The 23,382-nt window shown below is 43.5% G+C and overlaps 1 protein-coding gene across 6 annotated transcripts in view; it reads right to left on the reverse strand.

Moving 5' to 3' along the window:
* The window catches only part of LOC135705403 (G protein-coupled receptor kinase 1), a 400,362-nt gene that overhangs the window by 186,370 nt on the left and 190,610 nt on the right, over positions 1-23,382 (reverse strand). For all 6 annotated transcript variants that reach the window (XM_065227160.1, XM_065227152.1, XM_065227147.1 and 3 more), the window contains one exon: positions 6,435-6,508. In XM_065227160.1, the coding sequence (XP_065083232.1) occupies positions 6,435-6,508 (74 nt within the window). The remainder of the gene's footprint in view (positions 1-6,434; positions 6,509-23,382) is intronic.

A 23,382-nucleotide genomic window follows, 5' to 3' on the forward strand; every position in this document is an offset into this window, starting at 1 on the left:
AATCACTACAACGCAGTCCAGGCCCTCTTGGACAGGATGAAGCTGGAGTACTTCTCCCACGACGTCGAGGCCACCAAGCCGCTGAAAGTGGTGCTGCGCGGGCTCCACGACATGGACACCACCACCTTAATGGACGAGATTAAGGCGAACGGCCTCAAGCCGGTCGAAATCCACAAGATGACCCGCAGCAAGGCCATCAAGTATCGTGACCAGCTCTACTTGGTCCATCTGCAGAAGAACTCCACAACCGTGAAGGATCTCCATACGACACGCACACTGTTCCACATCGTAGTGAAGTGGGAGCGGTATAAGCCAACCCACCGTGGCGTCACTCAGTGCTCGAACTGCCTATTGTTCGGGCACGGCACCAGGAACTGCCGCATGGCCAGCCGCTGCATCAAATGCGGCAAAAACCACAAGATCGACGACTGCGACAGCATCGAGGAAGCCGCTCCCACATGCGCCAACTGCGGTGCTGCCCACAAGGCCACGAGTAAGGCCTGTCCGAAGCGGGCCGAATACGCCGAGATCCGGAAGAAGGCCTCGTCCAACAACCAGCCCGGTCGCAAGAAGGTCCCGGAAAACAACGCGCAGAACTTTCCTCCGTTATCACCGGTCCAACCACGGCCAATTCCAGTGTTGGCGCCGCTCCCGCTCAACCAACAGTTGGCTGCTGCCCAGTCGGCTGCCGCTGCAGTACCCAGTCAAGCCTCCGGCCCATCGACGGATCCCCCTGCTCCGGGATTGGCCGGTACAACCGGTGAAGCTACAGACGATTCTCCGCTGTCAACGGATGAGATCGTCACACTGTTGGCCCAGGCCATCATCATCAAGCGCACCTGCGCAACAAGAACACAACAGCTCCAAGCTATCATCTCCTTCGTCGCTAATTATGGACCGTGAACCCATAAAGATCGCCAACTGGAACGCTCGCTCCGTAGGGGCGAAAAACATTGAGCTTGCAGACTTCCTCCGCAAGCACGACATCGACGTGGGCCTCCTCACCGAGACCCACCTCAAGACCGGTGACAGCTTCTGGCTGCCCGACCACAGCATTGTCCGGCTTGATCGCACCAGCTCCAGGGGGGGCGGTGTCGCGGTCATCATCAAGAAAGGCATCAAGTACTGCACCCTACCCCACTACCGCACTTCCATCATCGAGGCCGTCGGCGTAGAGGTGGAAACATCGACCGGAAACATCCGGTTCATCGCCGCCTACTGTCCCCGGCAATGTACCGTTAGCAATGGTACAGCACAACAGTTCAAGAACGACCTTGCCATCATAACCCGCACCAATGCCCGCTTCGTAATCGGAGGGGACCTGAACGCCCGGCACGAGGCCTGGCGGAACTACCAGCAGAACCAGAACGGCCGCCTGCTATTCGACCATTCCCAGCATGGTCTCTATTCCGTCTGGTTTCCGGACGAACCAACCTTCACATCACCGACGGGCAACCCATCGACGCTGGACCTGTTCTTGGCAAACACCAGATTAGCCAAGCCGGTTGCCGTCAACGACCTGAGTTCGGACCACCAACCGGTGCTGACCGAGCTGGGCTACAACGTGGCCCCTGCACCGTGCCAGCGGAAGGACTACCATCGAGTCAACTGGGTCCAGTTTCGACGCGTGGTCGACCGCCACATCGACGACAACCCACCGCTCGACACAGTGGAGGACATCGACCGGGCCCTGGAGGGTCTCCATCAAGCCATATCCGTGGCTGACGAAGAGTGCGTTCGACGAGTTCCTGTGAGGGGTAAGTTTCAAGCAATTGATTCCCACACCAAACTCTTGATTCGGCTCAGAAATGTTCGTAGACGCCAGTTTCAGCGGACTGGGGATCTGCAGCGTAAATACGAAATGGTCGATCTGAATCGGCAGATCGCTTCCAGAATGGTCTCAATCCGGAACGAGAGTTTCGGGCGGCTCGTTCAGAACCTGGACGACCGTTCCAGACCATTCTGGAAGGTTGCCAAGGTGCTGAAGTCTCACCCCAAGCCCATTCCACCACTTAGAGTCAATGACGAACGGCTTATCACCAACGAAGAGAAGGCCAATGCGATTGGGGAGCACATTGCCCAGTCGCATTTGCTTGGCTCTAAAATCCCAAGTCCACTCGAGAACCAGGTTGCGCAGTGCGTCCTGACGTTAGATGCCTCCCCTTGTGCCGTCCCTCCAGAAGAACGGATTACAGAGGAACAAATTTGCTCAGCGCTGAAATACAGTAAGAACATGAAGGCTCCCGGGTTTGACGGAATATTCAACCTAGCGTTGAAAAATCTCAGCCCGAGGGTGCACTCGCTGCTAGCTGCCACCTTCAACAGATGCTTGGAGCTGCACTACTTTCCAAGCATCTGGAAGGTGGCAAAAATCATCCCGATCCGCAAACCTGGGAAAGACCCTTCACTACCGTCAAGCTACAGACCGATTAGCCTGCTCTCAGCGCTGAGCAAGCTGTTCGAAAAATTGATCCTCAGCCGACTAAACAAGTTTGTGGAGGAACATGACATTCTTCTTCCGGAACAGTTCGGGTTCCGTAAGGGGCATTCCACCAATCATCAGCTAGTGCGGGTGATGAATAACATCCGGAGTAACAAAGCTGTATCCAAGTCCACAGCCATGGCCTTGTTAGACGTCGAAAAGGCGTTTGACAATGTCTGGCACGACGGACTTATATACAAGCTTTGTAACTCCAACTTTCCACCATACCTTGTGAAAATCACCCGTAACTATCTCCAGCAAAGGTCGTTCAGGGTGTCGTTGAATAGTTCCCTTTCGGGACAATTTCCGATCCCAGCAGGTGTTCCGCAAGGGAGTCTGCTGGGACCACTGCTTTACAGCATCTACACGTCGGACATCCCTCCTCTAGGAGACGGTTGCGTGTTCTTTCTGTTTGCAGATGACACCGCGATAGCCGTCAAGGGTAGGATGCCACGTGAAATTACGAACAAGCTCCAACGATGCCTTGACACCTTTACTGATTATGCCACCACGTGGAAAATCAAAATCAACGCCTCGAAAACCCAAGCGATCATGTTCCTTCACAGACAATCATTAAAACTTAAACCGTCTCCCTCCTGTACCGTAATAATGGATGGTACAAGGGTCGAGTGGTCCACTGATGTTACTTATCTCGGGATGTTGCTCGATGAGAAGCTCCTGTTCCGCTCGCACATAGAGAAAACCCTAGTTAAGTGCTCCGCCTTGGTTAGGTGTTTGTATCCGCTCATTTGCCGCAGATCCCGCCTCTCAAGGCAAAACAAACTGGCTGTTTACAAACAGATCATAGCCCCCGCGATCTTCTATGCCGCCCCGGTGTGGGAATCGTGCGCTCAGACCCACAGGAACAAAATCCAGGTTGCACAGAATAGAGTGTTGAGGATGATCCTAGATCGTCCATTCGACACAAGAATAGCAGACCTCCATCAAGAGGCAGAAATTCCCAAAGTAGATTCCAAAATTGATGATATGACAACTAAATTTATTCAAAAATGCAATCTTTCTGAACATGCTTTAATAAGCAATTTGTACATAGTAGGTTAAGTGTATATAGTAGAGTAGGTTTTAAGCTGTAAATAGTAGTATTAAGTAGTTTCTCTTCAAATTCTAAAAACAAAACAAACCAATCCCACCAAGGTGGTCGACCGTGTACTAAGTCTAGGACTAATTCTGTAAAACAAATTTTGAATTTTGCCCATACCTAAAGATGAAGAAAGCAATTAAATCACTTAGTAAAAAATTTATATGGTAATCGTCCAAGTTAAACTAAAATAAAGATCATTTAAACTAACTAAAAACTACGCTTTAGGCTCAGTTTCGATTCACCCGTTCAACGAGAAACAAGAGTTAAGTGCTCGGTAAAGGAGGCACCAAGCGTCATCGGAAGGTTCTAGGTGGAAATCAAGGGTACTGCCAAGCCCGCCTTTCGTCGTCTGGCTCGACGTGGTTATGTCAAGCGTCTCCGGTCTGATCATCGAGGAAACCCGAAATGTGCTGAAAATATGCGCGATGCCGTCACCTATACTGAACACGCCAAGCGCAAAACCGGCCATGGCTGTCGTCAACGATTTCGGAGGTTAAAAGTTATCACCAACGTAACAAAACGGCCCTTTTCAGGGCCACCAAGTTCATTTCAGTAAAGAGTTAGAATATAATATATATAGAGTAACCCATAATTCACCCATTCAATTGGGTTCTTTAAGGGTATTGAGGAAATGCATATTCGTAATCTGCATTAAAATCATCATTTCATCAATTTTGGTACACTGTAACTATTTTAAATAAGAACGATTACATTTGCAAAATTCACCTTATAAGCGCCCCTCGGTGTCACTTTGTATGGGAGCGAGCTGTCAGTTTCAAACAGTGAAGTTATTATTTTGCTTTAAATCTTGATTTAAAAATCGAGATGAAAGTGTGGGGGTTCGAACAAATATCGCTGTGCTCAGAAAACGGAGCTTTTTCAGATGATACATAAAAACCGATTAATTTTTCAAAATTTAAGAACCCAATTTTCACTAAATACATCAAAATGATTCAAAAATCCAATAATTTGTTCGGGAAATAAATTATGTTCATATGTCTTATCGGTGTATTAAATTTTTTTTCGTTTCACTTTCATCAACTGAGAAATTTTCCTGCTGCGCGACATCTTCGAAAACGTCCGAACCGTAAATAACTACAGATTACAGTGAGTACAAAAGGAGAGGAGCCAGTGTCGCTAATTGACAGCAAACTACTCATGATGGGAGGAGTCTGTGTACTTTACCGGCGTGTTCAAAAAGAAAGGCAATCAAAATTACATTTTTTGATTGTTTCCCAAACACAGACATCATAATCAAAGAGCATCTTGATTATTTACTGCTGTATCATCGCGCCATCCACCATGCCTAAGGTGAATCATTAATCCAACATCGTGTCATGTTCTCGACCGTATTGCAGGGCCTCCATATTGCCCAAGGCCTAACACTCCGAGGACAACATCAATCTCGGAAGGCACTTCATCAACCATCAACTGGTTATACAAAACCACCCAAAAACAATCGGCCCTTTTCAGGGCCACCACAACTTTCTACAAAAGAGTTGAGTTATGAAATTCTCTTAATTCCAAAACAATATCCGAAGCAACAAACTAGAAAATCGAACAAAAATTTCGTAGTCCTACGTCAACAATGCGGTTGTGTCATGTACACCACCCTCCAACTTTTTTTTCTCAAAAAATATATTTTTTTTTTCGAAAAAGACTATATTATTCCCTACAACTTAGTCTCTTTTGAAGATTTTATGACGATTTTGGCAGTTTTCAGTTTTAGTATTGAGCAACTTTGGCGTTTCATGGAAAAAACCTAGGTCACGTTCAACACGCAAAAAAAAAAAAAAATTAAGTCGCAGAATTTTCCATTCCACCAGTTGACAGTATCACCAACCAACGCTCGCTTTGATTGAAAGTTCTAATGGTTAATTTTCTTCCTTCAGCCAGATTCCTCCGAAATGATCGCCTAATTAGCCAACCAGACACAGTCCGGAGATTTCCTTTCCCAGCTGGCGAACGGAAAATTTTCATTCCACCGAATGTTTGAAATCAGAAAAAAAAATATTTAATTTTCGTGGGTCATTTGCTCCATCTACCGACAGACCGATCGAAATTAATTGGCTGCTGAGATCAGAGCTGGAAAAAAACGGAACTGGAATGGAATCCTGCTCGGAAGCTGAAAATTGCCCGCTTGCCACGGGATGCCACAGGAATTTGCATATTTTGCTTCTTTTCTTTCGGGCTTGAGGAAAATTGAAAAAAATTAAATGGAAAGGAAACCATTTACTAATAGTGGGTAGGTCTGTTCCCTGAACCATTACTGCTTTTCCACTTCTTCTTGGGTGAATCAAAGGAAATCAGTAGACCGACGAAAATGGGATCCGAAAGGTACAACAGGTTCCCATTCGGAGGCTTCGGGACGGACGTAGTTTTTTCTTTCTTTCTCTAGTTCCAGTTCGTTGGATCGTGTCTATGGGGGAAAAGGCAGATGATGTTACAGAGTAGTTAACAGGCGAAAACGAAGAAACAGGAAAATCCTTTCAATTCTCGCCTGCTGGGATTGGAATCGCTGCGCAGTGAGGCGTTTCTGAAGTTTTAAATAACGAGCTTCAACTGGAGGCACTTGAAGTCTTGAAAATCGTTGCCCAATGATGACGGTGTTTTCGACATATCTTGTCATCGCTGTCATTATGACAGCACCGAAATAAACATGTCAATCTAGACAATCAATCTCCCGCAAGAAACAGCTTGAAACGAACTTTCAGCTGATTTCGTAGTATTGACACGTGCGGGTACACGTGCCATTTCTCCTCCCACTTCAAATCGTTTGATTCAAATCACCCGGCCGGGCTGGGAAAGTGCCCCGGACGACACAAGTGGTAGCAGGATAGAAGGACTTACCTCTTCGTAGAATTTTAAATGTGGCACCGGTTCGTCTGAGACGTTGTCGCAGAAATCTCTGAACAGTAGATATCCTGGAATGAAACGGAGAATGGGAAGAGATCGTTCGTTAATGATAGGTAAACTGACTGGCAATTTGATTCTGTGTCTTGTGAAGGGGAAAAAAAGACGCCACATCAGATGATTATCGGTTCTCAGGTTCTCAGGTCGATCGTGATAACGAAATTGCCGATAATACAAACAACTTGCGGCTTCTTCTTGATTGAATCTAGCAGACCATGCATGAGTGGAAACCGACCGTCGAAAATTAGCACCGATTGCTTGGATTGTGGAAAGTTTTTTTCAATCAACGGACCGATTTTCGCTGAATCGTTCCGAAACGATTGCGCAAATTCTCTGCCCTCACGATAGAAGAGGAACAACGAATAAATAAATACTAGGATATAACGGATTTCGCATTCCGGTCGTTTCCTCGGTCGGTCGGTGTCGGAGTCCTGAACGCGATAAGGTGAGAACTTTCGCATGGCACCCGGTGCGTCGCCGTACTGCTCTGAAGAAGGATGAAAGTAAAAGCTATACGGAATGAATAATTCAGATCTGCCGGCTGAGGCTGTCTTGCCCTGTTTGCTTCCACACGGGTCGTAGCAGAAGAAAAAAAATGAATGAAATTGTAAGTGTTCTTACTGTGGATTTATTTGCCTCGAAATCGAACAGATGTCCACCGGGACGAGGGGGCGTAATTGAATGGTAATTGTATTTTGAGGGATTTGCCTCCGTGCGCAGCCATTCGTCATCGGTGTCGCTGTTGGAGTGGAAGAAATCCGGTGAGGATTTGAAGCTGAATTCTTGGTATTTAAAATCACAAGGCTATCTTGGATTCATATCATCACAAACAACGGCAATTAACGGCGGTACAGTCGCCAGGCATATCTTCAAGGCTTGCTGCTCTGATTAGGAAGCACAGGGATGCCAGATTTGAATATTTGTCTTTTGAAGGGATTTGAAATTCGGTGAAGACATTTGTTTCCAGTCGGAGCAGCTCCAGGCCAGATTGCAAAAAGAATGAATTTTTGACCATTTCGTGTCGGTTCAAATTGGAGAAATTCTAACTCTGTGTGATCCACAGGACTGGAGGTGGGTCCCATCGAAGAAAAACGTGTCGGATGTTGCCACAAAATGGAAGAACGGGCCAAATCTAGGATCCGACAGTCCCTGAAGAGAGAACCATATTAACCCTCCGTTACTCGCGCTGTTGTACTTTGTACAACACACATGAGTTTTCCATTGCCATTTTGTTGCTGAGTTACCAATCGATCTGAAACCAACGAGTATTCCTCAAAAAACTTGTTTTGATCTAAACAAGCTAAATTTTGATTACAGTAAACACCTAAAAAATGCGGATAATAGGGAAAATGTAAATGGAAACCGCGAAAACTGTGACCATACTACGTGGGATTTGACTTAATTGATTACAACATGGAATATATCAAGATTCTGACAAGATAGAAAGTTACTGTCTCTGACAAAGTTATTCAGGAGATCATAGCCTTGTCGCTGGCGGACAGTAGTTCAGCGTTTTCTCACTTTGCGGCGCTACTATAGATGTGAAACTCTTGCATATAAAATATCTCCAGATCCTGACCAGATAGAAAGTAAATGTATTCGGCAAAGTTTTTCAGGAAGTCAAGATCATTTTCTTGGGTGACAATAGTTTAGAATTTCCTCACTATGCGGTGCTAGTATATACGTGCGTTTCTCCCATATTCAATAGCTCGAGATCTTGATCAGCTAGAAAGTTGCTGTCTTCGGCAAAGTTGTTTCGGGGATCAAGACTTTTTGGCTGGTAAACAGTAGTTAATAATATTCTCACCACGTGGCGTTAGTATGCATGTACACTTCTCGCATATGGTATATCTCGAGATCCTGATCAGATAGAAAGTTGTTCAGGAGGTCAAGGTCTTTTGGCTGGTGGACAGCAGTTCAGAATTTTCTCACTTCATGAAGCTAGTATAGTCTTGAACAAAGTTGTTCAGGAGTTTAAAGCCTAGAGTTTATGAGAAAATTCTAAACAATTGTTCACCAGCCAAAAATGCTTTGATCTCCTGAACAACTTTGTCGAAAACAGTAACTTTCTATCTGGTCAGGATCTCGAAACAAACCACATGCGAGAATTTCACGTGTATTCTAGCGCTACGTAGTGAGAAAATTTTGAACTACTGTCCACTAGAGAAATCTATCTGATCAGAATCTCGAGATATTTTACATGCGAGAATTTCGCGTGTATACTAGTGCCACGTAGTGTGAAAATTCTGAACTATTGTGCACCAAGCAATAGGCATTGACCTCATGAACAACTTTTTCGAAGACAGTAATTTTCTACCTGTTCAGAATCTCGAGCTTAGCATACGCGAGAATTGTACACGTTTACTAGCGCCAAAAAGTCTTGACCCCCTGAACAAGTTTGCCGAAAACAGTAACTTTCTATCTGCTCAGGATCTCGAGCTATTGTATATGCGAGAATTGCATGTGTATTAGACTGCCAGCGAAAATGGTAATTTTTAATTTCGCCAACAAACCATATACAAAATGTCTGTTGCCTCGAAAAATGACCCTATGCAAAATTTGAGCTCAATCGGACATGATTTAGGGGTGGCGCAAACGCGTCAAAGTTTGACTTTTTTCACTCTCGAAAATCTCCCAAAGGGGGGGTACATGAAATTTCGGAAATCAAAAAAAAAATTTGATGCCAAATGTCTTAAAAATGCATGAAACATCGAGATTTGGTGTTATCTCGAAAAAAATTTTTTTTTTCATTAATCGACTTTCTGGGACTTAGAATTTTTTTCATGAGTTCTGTATGGAACATAGAAGATTGATGAATCGGCTTCTAAAACTGTTCACAATTGTCTCCAACCTGCTTATATATCGAATTAAACCACCATTTAGGATCTAATACGAAATAATTCACTAGGGCGGTCCAATTATTCTTCATTAGGGTGGTCCAATAATCAAAATAGGTATGTAAAAACCATTACTTTTTACCAAACGCATGTATCTGACAATATCATCATGTTGTGTTTTGGAATTTTTATGGTAAATGTCAGGTAAATGCTTTAGATGATACATTTGCATTTAATTTTCTAATGATTTTTTTTTTAAGATACTCATAAAAACATTACAGCCAGATCCATTGTTTTTTTTTCCTTTGGTTTGTTTTTTCCGTCGATCTTGTTTTCCGTGCTGAGCACCAATGCTACCGACGTGCCAGGAAGGCAGCTCCCACACCTGGACCCTACCTATCGACCCATCAACTCATGACCTTCTGAACAACTTTGTCGACGACAGTAATTTTCTATCTGGTCATGATCTCGAGATATATCACATGCGATAATTTCACATGTATTCTAGCGCTACTTAGTGAGAAAATTCTGAACTACTCTCCACCAGCAAAAAGATTGTGATCTCTAGAACAACTTTGCGCAAGACAGTAATTTTCTATCTGGTCAGGATCTCGAGATTTTCCATGTTGTAACCAATTATTCAAATCCCACGTAGAACGGACACCGTTTACGCGGTTTCCATTCACATTTTCTCTATTATCCGCATTTTTTGTGGGTTAACTTTGATAAAATTTTAGCTTGTTTAGTTAAAAACAAGTTTTTTAAAAAATACCCGTTGGTTTCATATCGATTGGTAGCTCGGCTGCAAAATGGCAATAGAAAACTCACACTGTTGTACAAAGTACAACGCGCGAGTGCTCGTGTTATAAAAGTTGGCGCGAGTAACGGAGGGTTAAAGAAAACTCGAGGTACTCCAGAGAATCGCCACCCTACCGTGTCCAAGTCGAGCTCCATCTACAAAACCTGGCCCTTCATGGATGAACAAGGTTGAATGCGAGGTCGTATTGGAGCCGCATCCCGAAGTGTCATCCAGTGACATTTCTCATTACGGATTGGTACCACCGTCGATTTCGTCATGCCAACCGCGACACAGTCGTGAACAAAATGCAACAGCGCTTCGAGGTGGCCAAGCTTAGATCCTTTGTTCAAAAGGTTGCAAAGAACTGCGTGTTTTGCAAGTTCTCCAAAACCATTCCCAGAGCACCAAGATTCCAAGTCAATTCTGAGGAGCAATGCCAAAGAATACTGGCTAGGAATAGTGAGAGTTACCGGTGAATTTAAGGGAGAGTTTTAAAAAGAATTCTGAAGAAAATTCCATGGGAGTTCGGGCAATAATTACTGGGGAATTATAAGGAGAATTCGGTGAAAGTTCTGGTGATAAATCAAAATTAAATTAAAGGTGTATTTCAAAGAAATTCTGAGGAGGTTTCCAAGTGGAATTCTTAGAAGAACCTGAAAGGAACTCGCTGGAGTATTCCAATGCAATTCCTATAAGAATTGAAATACCATGGGAATCCTGAGCAAGGATTCATAATCCATGTTATGCAGCTTATAAAAGTAATTTAAGGCATAATTCCATCGAAGTTTTGTAGGAATACTATGAAAAATCTTAGGAAAATTCCAAAAGTATCAGAAGAATGCTGAGATGAATTTTAAAGGTAATTATGCTACAATTATTAGAAATTCGAAGTGAATTGTAGAGCAAATTTCAACAGCATTCTTTGGATGATGATGATGATGATGATGATGATGATGATGATGATGATGATGATGATGATGATGATGATGATGATGATGATGATGATGATGATGATGATGATGATGATGATGATGATGATGATGATGATGATGATGATGATGATGATGATGATGATGATGATGATGATGATGATGATGATGATGATGATGATGATGATGATGATGATGATGATGATGATGATGATGATGATGATGATGATGATGATGATGATGATGATGATGATGATGATGATGATGATGATGATGATGATGATGATGATGATGATGATGATGATGATGATGATGATGATGATGATGATGATGATGATGATGATGATGATGATGATGATGATGATGATGATGATGATGATGATGATGATGATGATGATGATGATGATGATGATGATGATGATGATGATGATGATGATGATGATGATGATGATGATGATGATGATGATGATGATGATGATGATGATGATGATGATGATGATGATGATGATGATGATGATGATGATGATGATGATGATGATGATGATGATGATGATGATGATGATGATGATGATGATGATGATGATGATGATGATGATGATGATGATGATGATGATGATGATGATGATGATGATGATGATGTCATCGTCATACTCCTGTATGAAGGGCCAACAACGGTGGGACGGACCCATGGGCAGAGACACTTACGCGGGAGTGATAGAGAATCTCATTCCAGAGGTAAGTTCATACAACCAGAAACCAAATCAAGCCATCGTGTGGAAGAACGTCCCAATAGATGGGGAGAAGAGCCCGCTCTCTATCCACGAAATGTTAGAAACTTACGCCCATTCTCCTAAAAACCATTTTCTAGAAGCTGCTTAATAAGCCAAATCTACTTCAATCTCCTAGTGGCTTCAAAAGTCTTCACAAAACATGGACCGTCTTCAAAATGTCGGCGGAAAATAAAAGTCTTCAAAGGATTTCAAATATTTTCAAAATTAACGCGCTGTGCGGTAGATCAAATCTCATTCATATTAAATCATTTGTGATTATATTGGAGCAGAACCTTTCGTATTTGTATGCGTATTTTTATTCAAATTCAAATTAACTACTTAGAACTTCCGTAAATGGATTCTTGAACTCTTTTTCGAATTCATATGGATAAATAGGAACAGATATTACAGTAGATGGAATAATTCAGGATTATTCCTAAAATAAGACACGATAATATCGATAACTCGATAACTCGATGGCCCCTTCAATATCGAGATATGGAGAGTTGACTGTATATCAAAATGTTCTTGCCCGATTTATTAAAATTCAAAGTGTTTTTTTTTTTTAATTTTACTTCATACGTGATGTTTACGATTTTCAGAGTTCGTTGGAAATGCTTTACTAATATCAACATGAAGCTTTAGTGTGATAATTTATAAACTAGAGAAAGTTCTGAAGAGGATATATTGATAGTTCCGCTAGAGTATGGCAGTGTGAAAATTGAATAAAAATTGGAATTGAGCGAAGGGCCATTAAAAAAAAACTAGTCAAACGCACACTTCTTTACCTTACTCATACATTAATACTTGAAGTATTTCTTTAAATCTACAGGCAAAAAAGTGCGCATTCGACTTGCTCATATACTGTATGCGGCTGTAGAATAGTTTAGTGACGTTCATTACTGCCTATGCAACCCGATGTTTTGACGGTATGCTTTTAATCATATCTACTCTCCCTCTGCCTCATTTGTTTACTCTGTGTATCTTTCTAGACTAACATTTGAAAAATGCGTAACTCCAAAATGTAAACAAACAATATTTTGCCACATAAAGAGGGAACAGTTCACAAACTACTCGATAAACACGAAAAAGTAGAAGAAAATATCACTTCAAATCATCAAAAACGTTTCTTCTTCGTATTTCCAACTTTCCACTCTATGATGCATCTGGTTGTTACGCCTTGCAACAGAACTACGAATTATATTGTTTTAATATGCCAAACGTACTGATTCTGTAGTAGGGTAGAGAACTACTTCGGCCTAATCGCCCATTTTGGACCTATCGAGCAGAAAACTTCAAATAAATCCATGATTTCAGAGTTAACAAGTCAATTATGCATTTGGTACGATACTTTAGTTAATAAGCTACCGAACGAAGTCAATGAGAACGCGTGGTATGAAGGTTTGCACCCATAATTCCCACAAACAAAAGAAGTTCTTTGACCGAATCAATTTTTTTCTTTATCCGATAGGCCGAAGTGAATTCATTGGCGGTTTCAATGCGTAAGGCCGAGTTTAGAATTCGTAGGCCGAGTTTGACGTCAAAAAGCAGTGTTAGATTTATAACAATATCTAAACAATTTGTTTCTCTTACGGTACGTACAGAAAGGTAAATAAATTTGGAAGCCATTAGTAATAATAACATTCCGTTTGGTGCTAAACTGCGCTAGATTAAGAAAGACTAAGTGCGGGTTGTGCTTAATAAGCCGGAAATGGGGTAGTTAACCCTATCTAGTCACGCCCGATTAATTTAAAATGCATCCGATTGATATTTCACGGGTAAACAACGAACAAAAATAAGACCAAAAAATCTCCAGGCGTAATTCCACCTCTCACCAAATTTGCGAACGAAGAACGAAGGTGGAACAACAAACAAAAAATTCCGAGGGTGTACTTCCACGGCGTATCACCAGTGTTGGCAGTTCAAAGGGTGGAAGATCCGGGGGGTAACAACATGTAAGAAATTATCAGGGCGTATGATGTTTTCTTCTCAATTTCATGACAAAGAAAACTTTTTTTTTTTTTGAGTTTTTAGTGATGCATGATGATAGATTACACTATTAACTATATGTTAAGGTTCAATTTACTTTGATGCATTTTCGAAAATTCACACGCAGTTTTTTTCGACGCATCATTTCAGATTGCAAAAAGCTCGCGCCATTTTGTGTAAAATAGCGAGCTTTTTGCAATCTAAAATGATACGTCGAAAAAAACTGCATTTGAATTTTTCAAGCATGCTTTGCTGAAGTTTCCGGAAATTCTCTGAGTTTCACTAAACTTACTTAAAGGTTTCTAATATTTCCTTGAAATAATTTGAACTGCCCTTTGATTCTCTGATCTGACTTGATGTTCTCGAAGCTTCCCTAAAGCTCTCAATTCAATTGAAGATCTCTGTTCTGCTTGGAAATAAATGGTACTCCCGTAAATACCTTTAAATTTTTCTGAAATTCTCTGAACTTCTGTGAAGATCCTGAAATACTTCCGAAGGTTTTCAACAGCTTTCTGAAGGTCTCTGAAATTCTCGGAACATCTTAAGGGTTCTAAATTTTGTTTCAGCATATCATGGAACTATCCTGAATTTATCTAAATTTACGATTAAAGATCTTTAAACTGCTACAAAAGTCTGGACTAAAGTTACGGGAAAAAGACCTCTAGATCTAGCTTTTGTGAGGTGGTTAGCATTTCTTAAAAATTAGCGCAATACCCCTCAAATTTTCTATTTTTCTCAAGTTTGCTTGGCACCTGTGTAGTTCTCTGAAATTCTAGGAACTTCATAAAAATTCCTGAAAATTTTCGGATCCTAAAAAACCGCTTTGAGGTTCCTAAAACTTTCAGTAAGTTCCTCATATTTTCAACGTATTAACTTCCCTTATGTTACCGCAGTTTGCTTTTGAAGCTTCACTGAAATTTTCAGCATTTCCTTTCATTCCTCAGAACTTCTCTAAAGTTTGTACAATTGTTGTGAAGTTAATGAGACTGCAATGAAGCTCTAATCTTTCATAAAGTTAATTACGATCTTGAAATAAATGAAAAAAAATCTTAATTCTGGCACTTTGAAAATTTTCAATATCTTGAACTTGTATATCTCGGCCCATCTACTGCTGAACAGGGGTTGAACTGGTGTCTGCGACAGGTTGGAAGGCCACAGTATATCAGTGTCCACCCAGCTAAAGCTCCTCCCCTTTTTATTTTCTCTCTCGTTAAACTCCTTCTCCCAACAAGTTGGTAGATCTTAAGCCTTTAGCAGAAAGACGCTTAACACTTTTTTCGGCTTTCGGCGAATTTATGATTCTGGTTCACGTCATGGTTCTTCTCTTTGCCTGTTCAGATAAATTAGGGGAAATGGCTCTAATGTTGGCCTATGGATCTAAGATTGGGCCCATCGCTAAAAATCTGCTATTTATCAATTTTATCTAGATGAACGCGTTATTGAGACGGTTCAATGGATATTTTTGGCCGCTATTGAAAATTTAGTCGATTGCTGCATTTATGTATGGGCCCATATTAGGCCCATTTAGGCCGACTTTACATTCATTTCCCGAACGAGTAGAAATAAGAACGGATGTCTTATTTCATGTACGTAATTGGTGGGTTTGTTAGTTTGACATTTACCACGTTTCAATAGTTTCTTGTTAAAAATCAACAGTCGGATGCGTAGAAATATGTCTGAACGATTGGTGATAAAATTATTGAAATTGGTCCAGGGACAGCTGAGTTATTAACGTTCAAAATCTTCCATAATTTCGTTACATGTTCCATTTTCCATTTTCACAAAGTATACCCCCATATAGAAATCACAAACGTAGTCCTACGCAAAAAAAATACAAACAAATTTATGTCGAAAGCATATAAGCTCCAATTATCTTACCAGACGGAGAGTTCTGGATTGGATTCCTGGTAGAAGCAAGAATCGAATTGAATTGCCGTTTTCGGAAAGAATGTAATTTCTGGCACCGCAGGAAAACGGACAGCATTTCGGTCACGTCACCGTCGTCATCGTCGTTTTGAGGATTAATTTATTCATACACTAATGATCAGTTGGCTTCCGGGGATGAGGGAAATTAATTGCACAATTAACGAGCAACTGGTGAAATTCGGTGAGGATAAAGACGGGTGTTGTCAGCAGTGTTCTTCTGAACTCGACGCTCACGGTCGTAAAAAGTGGATTTACTCAAAAGTTAATTGAATTTTCCGGGCAAAAGCCCTGGAAAATCCATGGAAATTTTATTCTACGAGTATACTAAAAGACTCATATTCGGAAAGTTTTCCTGGAAAAGCCCGGAAAATCGACTCAATTCTGAGTCGGTTTGAACCGTTGGCAAAACGACCCACTACCTTACCAACGACAAATTAAAAATCTTGATAATCACTAGTTGCCACCAACCGCTCGAAAAGCTTTTACTGAACCAGATAAAAATGATTATCTTCCCCAGTCCAGCACCCCAACCGAGTGGCATTCCTCGCTCATCGTCCGACTGTCCAACGGTGGTGCGGCCATCTGAAGTGCCATCCCCCCACCACTTCGGACAATTTCGGTTTCAATTTGGCTTCGCGTAATTCGGTCACCGGCAAATTGAATTAAAACGGATCCACTTGTGCTGATCCGGAAGCCTAATGGCGCGGCACGAGCCTAAAAAAAACATAAAGCTTGTGAGCTTTCACGTACGTACATTTTCCTCGCTGATGTTGTTTTGCGGTTGATATAAAAAATCGCAGATAAAATTTCTGAAACCAGAACGGAATGGCGGTGGACTTCCTGTTCGTAGTGTGGCCATACACCTTCCACTGCTCCCCTTCGCTCCACGCACAGTTGGTCCGAAATAGTCCCCAAGGGAGATCTGTGCTAAATGTGAGTGCGCCTTCTCCGCTTCATCGTGGTCGGTTTGCAATTTGGAAGATCTGCGCTGAGACGGAGCCGAGGCAGGACAGGGAGTTTGCGGAAACAACGCGATAATGGCATCGTTTTCCGGACCATCAATCATATACTACCGGGGCTGCAGCGGTGGCCGGGGTTGGTGTTGGACGAAAAAAAAAAAAACAACGAGTTTCGTGGCAAACCGACAGTGGCGAATCATCATGGTAGTGGGGCCTGGAGGAGAAGAGCTTTTGCCACTAGAGCAATACTTTAAGCGGTGTGTTGCTTAAAGGTTGCTTGTGATTTTCCGTTCCCTGTCGATATTATATTTAATAGGATGCCAATGAAAATGGTCACTTTTTCTTCGAATCCTTGTCGTTTTTGAAGACCTTCCCTGTTTCCCTTCATAATCGCCCAGAATTTCTCTATTGGGCGAAGTTCTGGCGAGTTTGGCGGATTTGCCTCCTTCGGCACAAAAACAACATCGTTGGTTTCGTACCACTCCATCGCCGGTTTCACGTAATGGCACGATGCCAGATCCGGCCAAAGAAGAGTGTCACCTTCGTGGGACCGGAGGAAGGACAGCAGGCGCTTCTGGAGGCATTCTTCTTATTATATTTGGTGGTGACGGTCGTTGCTGAATTTTCCGCAACCACAGATCGCCTGCCACACTAAGCACTTCTTGGCAAATTTGTCGACCTTCTTCTTCGGGAACTTCTCCGGAACATCCAGGCGGGACTTCCCGACGAAAAACTCCAGGCCGGGAATCTGCTTGGCGTCCGCTCTAATGTACGTCTCGTCGTCCATTACGATGCATTTTGGCTGCACCAATCACTCGCCACTGCCAGCTCGCCGCTGGGTCGTCTGGGTCTCCTTGAACGATTTTACCACACGGGACACGGTCGAATTGACGATTCCAAACTGTTTCGCGATCCATCTGTGAGACTGGCCTGGATTTTACACGACCGCTTTCCATAATTTTGTGTCGAAGCACTTCTTGCTTGGAAGCCATCTCGTTAACCACTTGACAGATTGTGACGAGATTTTGTACATGTAAACACTGCACTCTAAACTAGTTTTACTCAACATTTCACTAACTTTTATCCATGCAATAAAAAGTTATACACCAACCGGTACGTATGTAGAATTTTTTCCCCGCTGACCGTTGTTAACAGCAGAGGAATTGGTACCTGCTCGGAAACGTGAAACGTTTCCCACCTGTCGCTTGGATCGAGATTATAGCATCGCTTTGCGAGTCTTACATCCCTAAAACTTGGATATGTTGTTTTCACCACAATTTGAACATTTAAATTTCTTAAGATCTTCCTTCACAGGACAGTCGTCTTTTGCGTGAAAGGAATCACGACAGCTGGCATGTAGCATTTTTTGGTTCCGTGACCCCATCCCTGGCACTTACGGCACTGGGTGAGGTTTTGGATATTTCCTCCAGTCTTCCTAAAGTGTTCCCACTTCACTCGGACATGGAGGATAAGGCTAGCTTTTTCTAAGTCCATAAGGTTTTTTAGTTCACTAGACTTAAAGTGCACTAAATAAAAATCATTAGAAATCCCGTTGCACAAGTCACCCGGACGGGATTTCATTTTCATTTTGATTACTTAGACAGGCTGAACTCCATTGATCTGATCCAGGGATTCACCACTGAGCAGACCTTTGAAGACAACCTTGAACAAACGTTCCATTTTGTTGTCGTAAGTGAAAAAAATGTATTGCTTCTCAGTAAGCTACTTCAGAAGACGTTTGAATCCGTCCAATACACAACATTTACCCCGGCGGCTAATTTGAAGCGAAAACTTGAATTTAACGATGTTCAAAAATTCCATGCACAGCGCATGGAAATCGGAAGTGGTTATCACAATAGGGGGGACCTTTTTCTTCTTGGCATTAAGCCGGGAATGTTTAATGGAATGTTGTCATTCTCATGTCGCCGGAGGCCAAAGAAAATGCATCCACTGATGTTTGAGAGCTTTATTTATTACGCTTCAAAGCTGAAAATGTAACAATGTTTATTTAACAATATTGCCAAATGTATTTTAAATGCAAATCTTACAAAACAGTGGGCTTTATCCACTTTGCAGGCCTCCAGAGAATGAGGTTATGTAGTTGGGAATTATGTGTCTCACTAAAGTTATTAATATGTAATAATTACTTGTCAAACAAGCTAATGATTGTTACTTACATATGATGCGAATGATTGAGATGTACAAAGTTCAAATAATCAAAGTATTACAAATTTTTAATAATAAAAAACTCAATCGACACGTTTCTTTCTTCGCTTTTGACAGCTCTAGCGGCTAGCTGCTAGCGGCTAGTACATACTCATTCCCGCAGGACTTCTACACTCGGCAGGGTTGCCGATTCAGCTGCTGCGGAGACATCCTCTCCCGGGTGCATCTTGTCATCTCCCAAGACTGTACTAGAATCGTTGCCTACGTCCAAAACAGCTAGTTTGGACGCTGGGCGCCGCAGCATACCACTGGATGTCCTAACAAAGGCTTGTCAAACGCGTCCCCTCACCCATCCATTACGAACGCCATCTTCGGCTATCATCACCAGGTCACCCTCACGACAAACCATTTGGTTTGTCGGTGGATTACCGGCAAGTATTCCTTTAGCCATCGTTGCCAGAAAACATCGATCTGGCGTTGAATCTGCCGCCACGTTTCTCGCTGGAACCTAGCTTGATCCTTGATGGTAACCGCAGGCTGCTTAACTTCAGTTGAATTTCCTAGCAGGAAGTGGTTTGGGGTTAGTGCTTCCGAATCTTCAGAATCGAGAGGCAGATATGTCCAGTGGTCTAGAGTTTACTATGCCTTCCGCTTCCACTTCCAGAGTTTGCAATCCTTCCTCATCCAACTTTCCGTCCGAATAAGCCGCACCCATTGCTGCTTTGACCGACTGAACGAGACGCTCCCACGCACCGCCCATGTGTGGGCCACTGGTGGAATGAAAGTCCACTTCGTAGAGGCGTTGGTGAAGGTTGCAGATAGTCCTTGGTTGATCTGATCTCGAAGGATTCGCTCGGCACCTTGGAAATTAGTTCCGTTGTCTGAAAAGAATTCTGCTGGTGCTCCACGACGGCTGACAAATCTGCGTACACATGAGATAAATGATGCAGTTGACAAGCTGTGCGCTATTTCCAAATGAACAGCGCGCACCGTCTAACAGGTGAATAAAGCAACCCATCTTTTGCAGCTGGATCTCCCTATCTTCACCAGAAGCGGACCAATAATCCACTCCAAAATAACTGAAGGGACGGACATGATCGGTGAGTCTGACTGCCGGTATAGGAGCCATAGGAGGAATTTGTGGTAGCGACTTGCGAATTTTACAATACTGGCAATTGCGGGAAACCTTCTTCACCACAGAACGGAGTTTCGGGTTAGCATACGACTGACGAATCTCATTGACAACCGTCTCCATGTTGCCATGCCGATATGTACGATGATACCAATCAATAAGTATCAGAGTGACTGGGTGATCCTTAGGGAGTAAAACTGGATACCGTGTGTCGTACGGAATATTTGCCTGCTGTCCTAATTCGACTTTTCTGACGTATTACGCCTTGATCATCAAGGCAATAATACAGGACACAGGACAATACTGGTATTACACGCTGTATTTTTCTGTCAACTTTTGTTCCCCTGTCGGTAGAGTTACATTTTTCGTCAGAGTGAGCAATTCGTCCGTGTACGCCTCAGAATTGTCACCGTTGCTGCTTGGAGTTCATACTGTTGAGGGTTTCCAGAGTATTTTTGATGATTTGATCTGAACGCTTAACATAAACCATCATTCTGAGCAGCTTTTCCCAGCGAGAGAATCTTTCGTAGTTGACTACAGGCTTGTATTCTTCGTGGTGCATTACTGACGGCCGCATCTCTTCAGTAGTAGACACTGTTTGTTTCACGGAACGCGGCCACTCTTCTTCTGAAAGCAGCGGAAAATTCGGTCCATGGAACCACTTACTTTCAGTGCTAAAATATGGTCCACTTCCTCACTTGGTCGCTTCGTCCGCTGGATTCAGTTTTGTCGGGACCCATCTCCACTCATCAGCATTAGTAGGCTCGAGGATCTCTCCGACCCCCTATGTTGCACGTAAGGACGGTAGTTGTGCGGATCCGCCAAAATCCACGACAGAGCAGTTGAAGAATCTGTCCAGAGAAACTTCTTGGAGATTTGGACGCATTGTGCATATCCGTCGTCATCAATCGTCCTAAAATATGCAGCGCATCAGTAGGCGTTCTCACTGGTGTCAACGAAGACATGAAGTTGGGTGTTGGCGTACGTTTTTCTGGTAGCTTGGTTGAAATAACAGCGCGGAATTCGAATAGCTGAAATGCACTCGATCATTTTTACCCATTCTCGCCAAAACTGGTAGGCAGCATCTCCCACTGCTTCGTCCCAATCAGCACCGCTTCGTCACAGATTTTGGATAAGTATCTTACCGTGGATTAGGATTAGGTACTAGCAGTCCCAAGGGGTCGTCATACAGAGTCATAACACACCTTAGTACCTGCCATTTTGTTGGTCGTCTGTCACTGTCGATGAGTGCGCGAACTTCGTCGCTCATTTGTGTAGAAAAACTGAGTTCGTCGCTTATCGGCGTCCACATCATACCTAGGATGCGTTCAGGCCGTTCTCCATCTATCAAGCTCTTCACTGCTGTCACGCCAGTCGCTCCCAGCGACTGTAGAACGCGTTCATTATTCGACACCCAGCCACGCAAGTTGAATCCTCCGTTACGATGTACCAGACGAACCTGTGCAGCAATATTTTCAGCTTCTTCTTCGCTCTCGAAACTTTCAAGATAGTCATTAACGTTATGACAGTTGTGTTCCCAATGTTTGTCGGTCGAATATGTCCCACGGTACGATTTCTTCGAGCAAATCACAACGACGGTATTTGTGTTGTAACGTAGGTTTAGCTGTAAGTTTATTTTAACGTTAGTTTTAGAGTAGTTTTCTAGATTTAGGGCTACAAAATGGTGAGTGACAATCTGGAAGGAGCGATATACCTAGCTCCGGTCCTCACAAGTTCCTACCTCACGCCTCCACGAGTCATATGATCACAAAAGACTGCCAGCTGAAACATGGACACAGCTGGTTGGCGTAGCCTGGGCAATGTTGTCAATCCGACAATAGCAGAGTGAGGAGGTGCGACGTGAACACTGGCGCGGTAACCATAGCACGGTGATAGAGGAAATGCTTCGCCAACCCGAGCGTCTGTTCACCATGGAGGTGCGCCTCAAACAGCGTCTGACTGGCATCCAGTGGCTGAATAAGAAATGCTCTTCCCTGGAAGCTACACCTAAGATGGCAGCCCCATCACGGCGGATAGGAGACCTTAGGCCAACCACCTACTGTCTCTGAAACCTTTACAATTGTTACAGAAACCAACAGAGAAAGACATCGAACTGATTTAACGGCAACGACTTTTAGCGCAAAACAACGGACACGAATTGGATCATGGAATGTATTGACGTTAGCCCAGCAGGGTAAACTGGCACAACTCGCCAACGAGGCGCGACGCATGAAGCTAGAAATCCTGGGACTGAGTGAAGTTCGTTGGCCAAACTTTGGAGAACACAAACTGCCGTCGGGACAGGTACTACTATACTCTGGTATTCGAGGTGAAAACGCTCCCCGCCATCGTGGAGTTGGTTTCCTACTTAGCGTCCAGGCAAGTGCTGCGCTCATCAAGTGGGAGCCTGTTAATGAGAGGATAATCGTTGCCAGATTTAGAACACGGGTTCGTAACCTTACCATAATCCAATGTTATGCGCCAACCGATGCTGCCGAGCTACAGGACAAGGAGAATTTTCACAGTCAACTGAATGCCGTCGTGGATAAGGTTCCAAAGGGTGACATCAAGATCTACACTGGCGACTTCAATGCAAAGAGATCGGCTCCGATAACACGGACTATGAGCGTTTTATGGGACGCCATGGTCTAGGCGAAATGAGCGAAAACGGTGAGCTGTTTGCAGAATTTTGTGGGAATAACGACATGGTGATCGGGGGCCAGTGCACAAAGTCACGTGTGTTTCCCGTGATGGACATACCGAGAATCAGATCGACCACATCTGCATCAGCCGAAAATGGAGACGGAGCCTTCTTGATGTCCGGAATAAACGCAGCGCCGACATCGCGTCTGACCATCACCTTCTAATCGGTGAAATCCGCCAACGCATGGCGCGGATTCAGCGACGGGAGGAGAGACTCGGGCGGCGGTTTAACACACGCCGACTTGAAGATCCACTTGAAGGTCTTTTGTTGAAGAGCTTGAGACTCGAGCTGCGGACGTTCCATAACGTGGCAGCGTAGAAGAACAATGGACGGCCATCAAAAATCCCTTTATAGAAACAAGCGAGAACAACCTGGGTGAGCTGCGCACCCTAATGAAAGAGTGGACCACAGATGAAACCTGGTGGAAGATTGAAGAACGTAGAGAAGCAAAAGCCGCCATAGAGCGGGCGAGAGCCAGAGGAGCCAAGAACGAAGCCCATCAACGGTACTCGGCTCTATAAAAGGAAGTCAAGCGCTCTTGCAGACGGGACAAGCGAACGTGAGTGAACTCCCTGGCCGACGAAGGGGAGAAAGCCGCAAATACTGGCGATATACGCCTCCTCTACGATATCTCACGACGCCTGAGTGGAGTAAGGATGAACCCGAGGATGCCA

The sequence above is a fragment of the Ochlerotatus camptorhynchus genome, unplaced genomic scaffold (assembly GCF_037179485.1).
Source record: "Ochlerotatus camptorhynchus isolate MF236.1 unplaced genomic scaffold, CSIRO-AGI_Acam_v1.1 ptg000022l, whole genome shotgun sequence".
Classification (NCBI taxonomy): Eukaryota; Metazoa; Arthropoda; class Insecta; order Diptera; family Culicidae; genus Ochlerotatus; species Ochlerotatus camptorhynchus.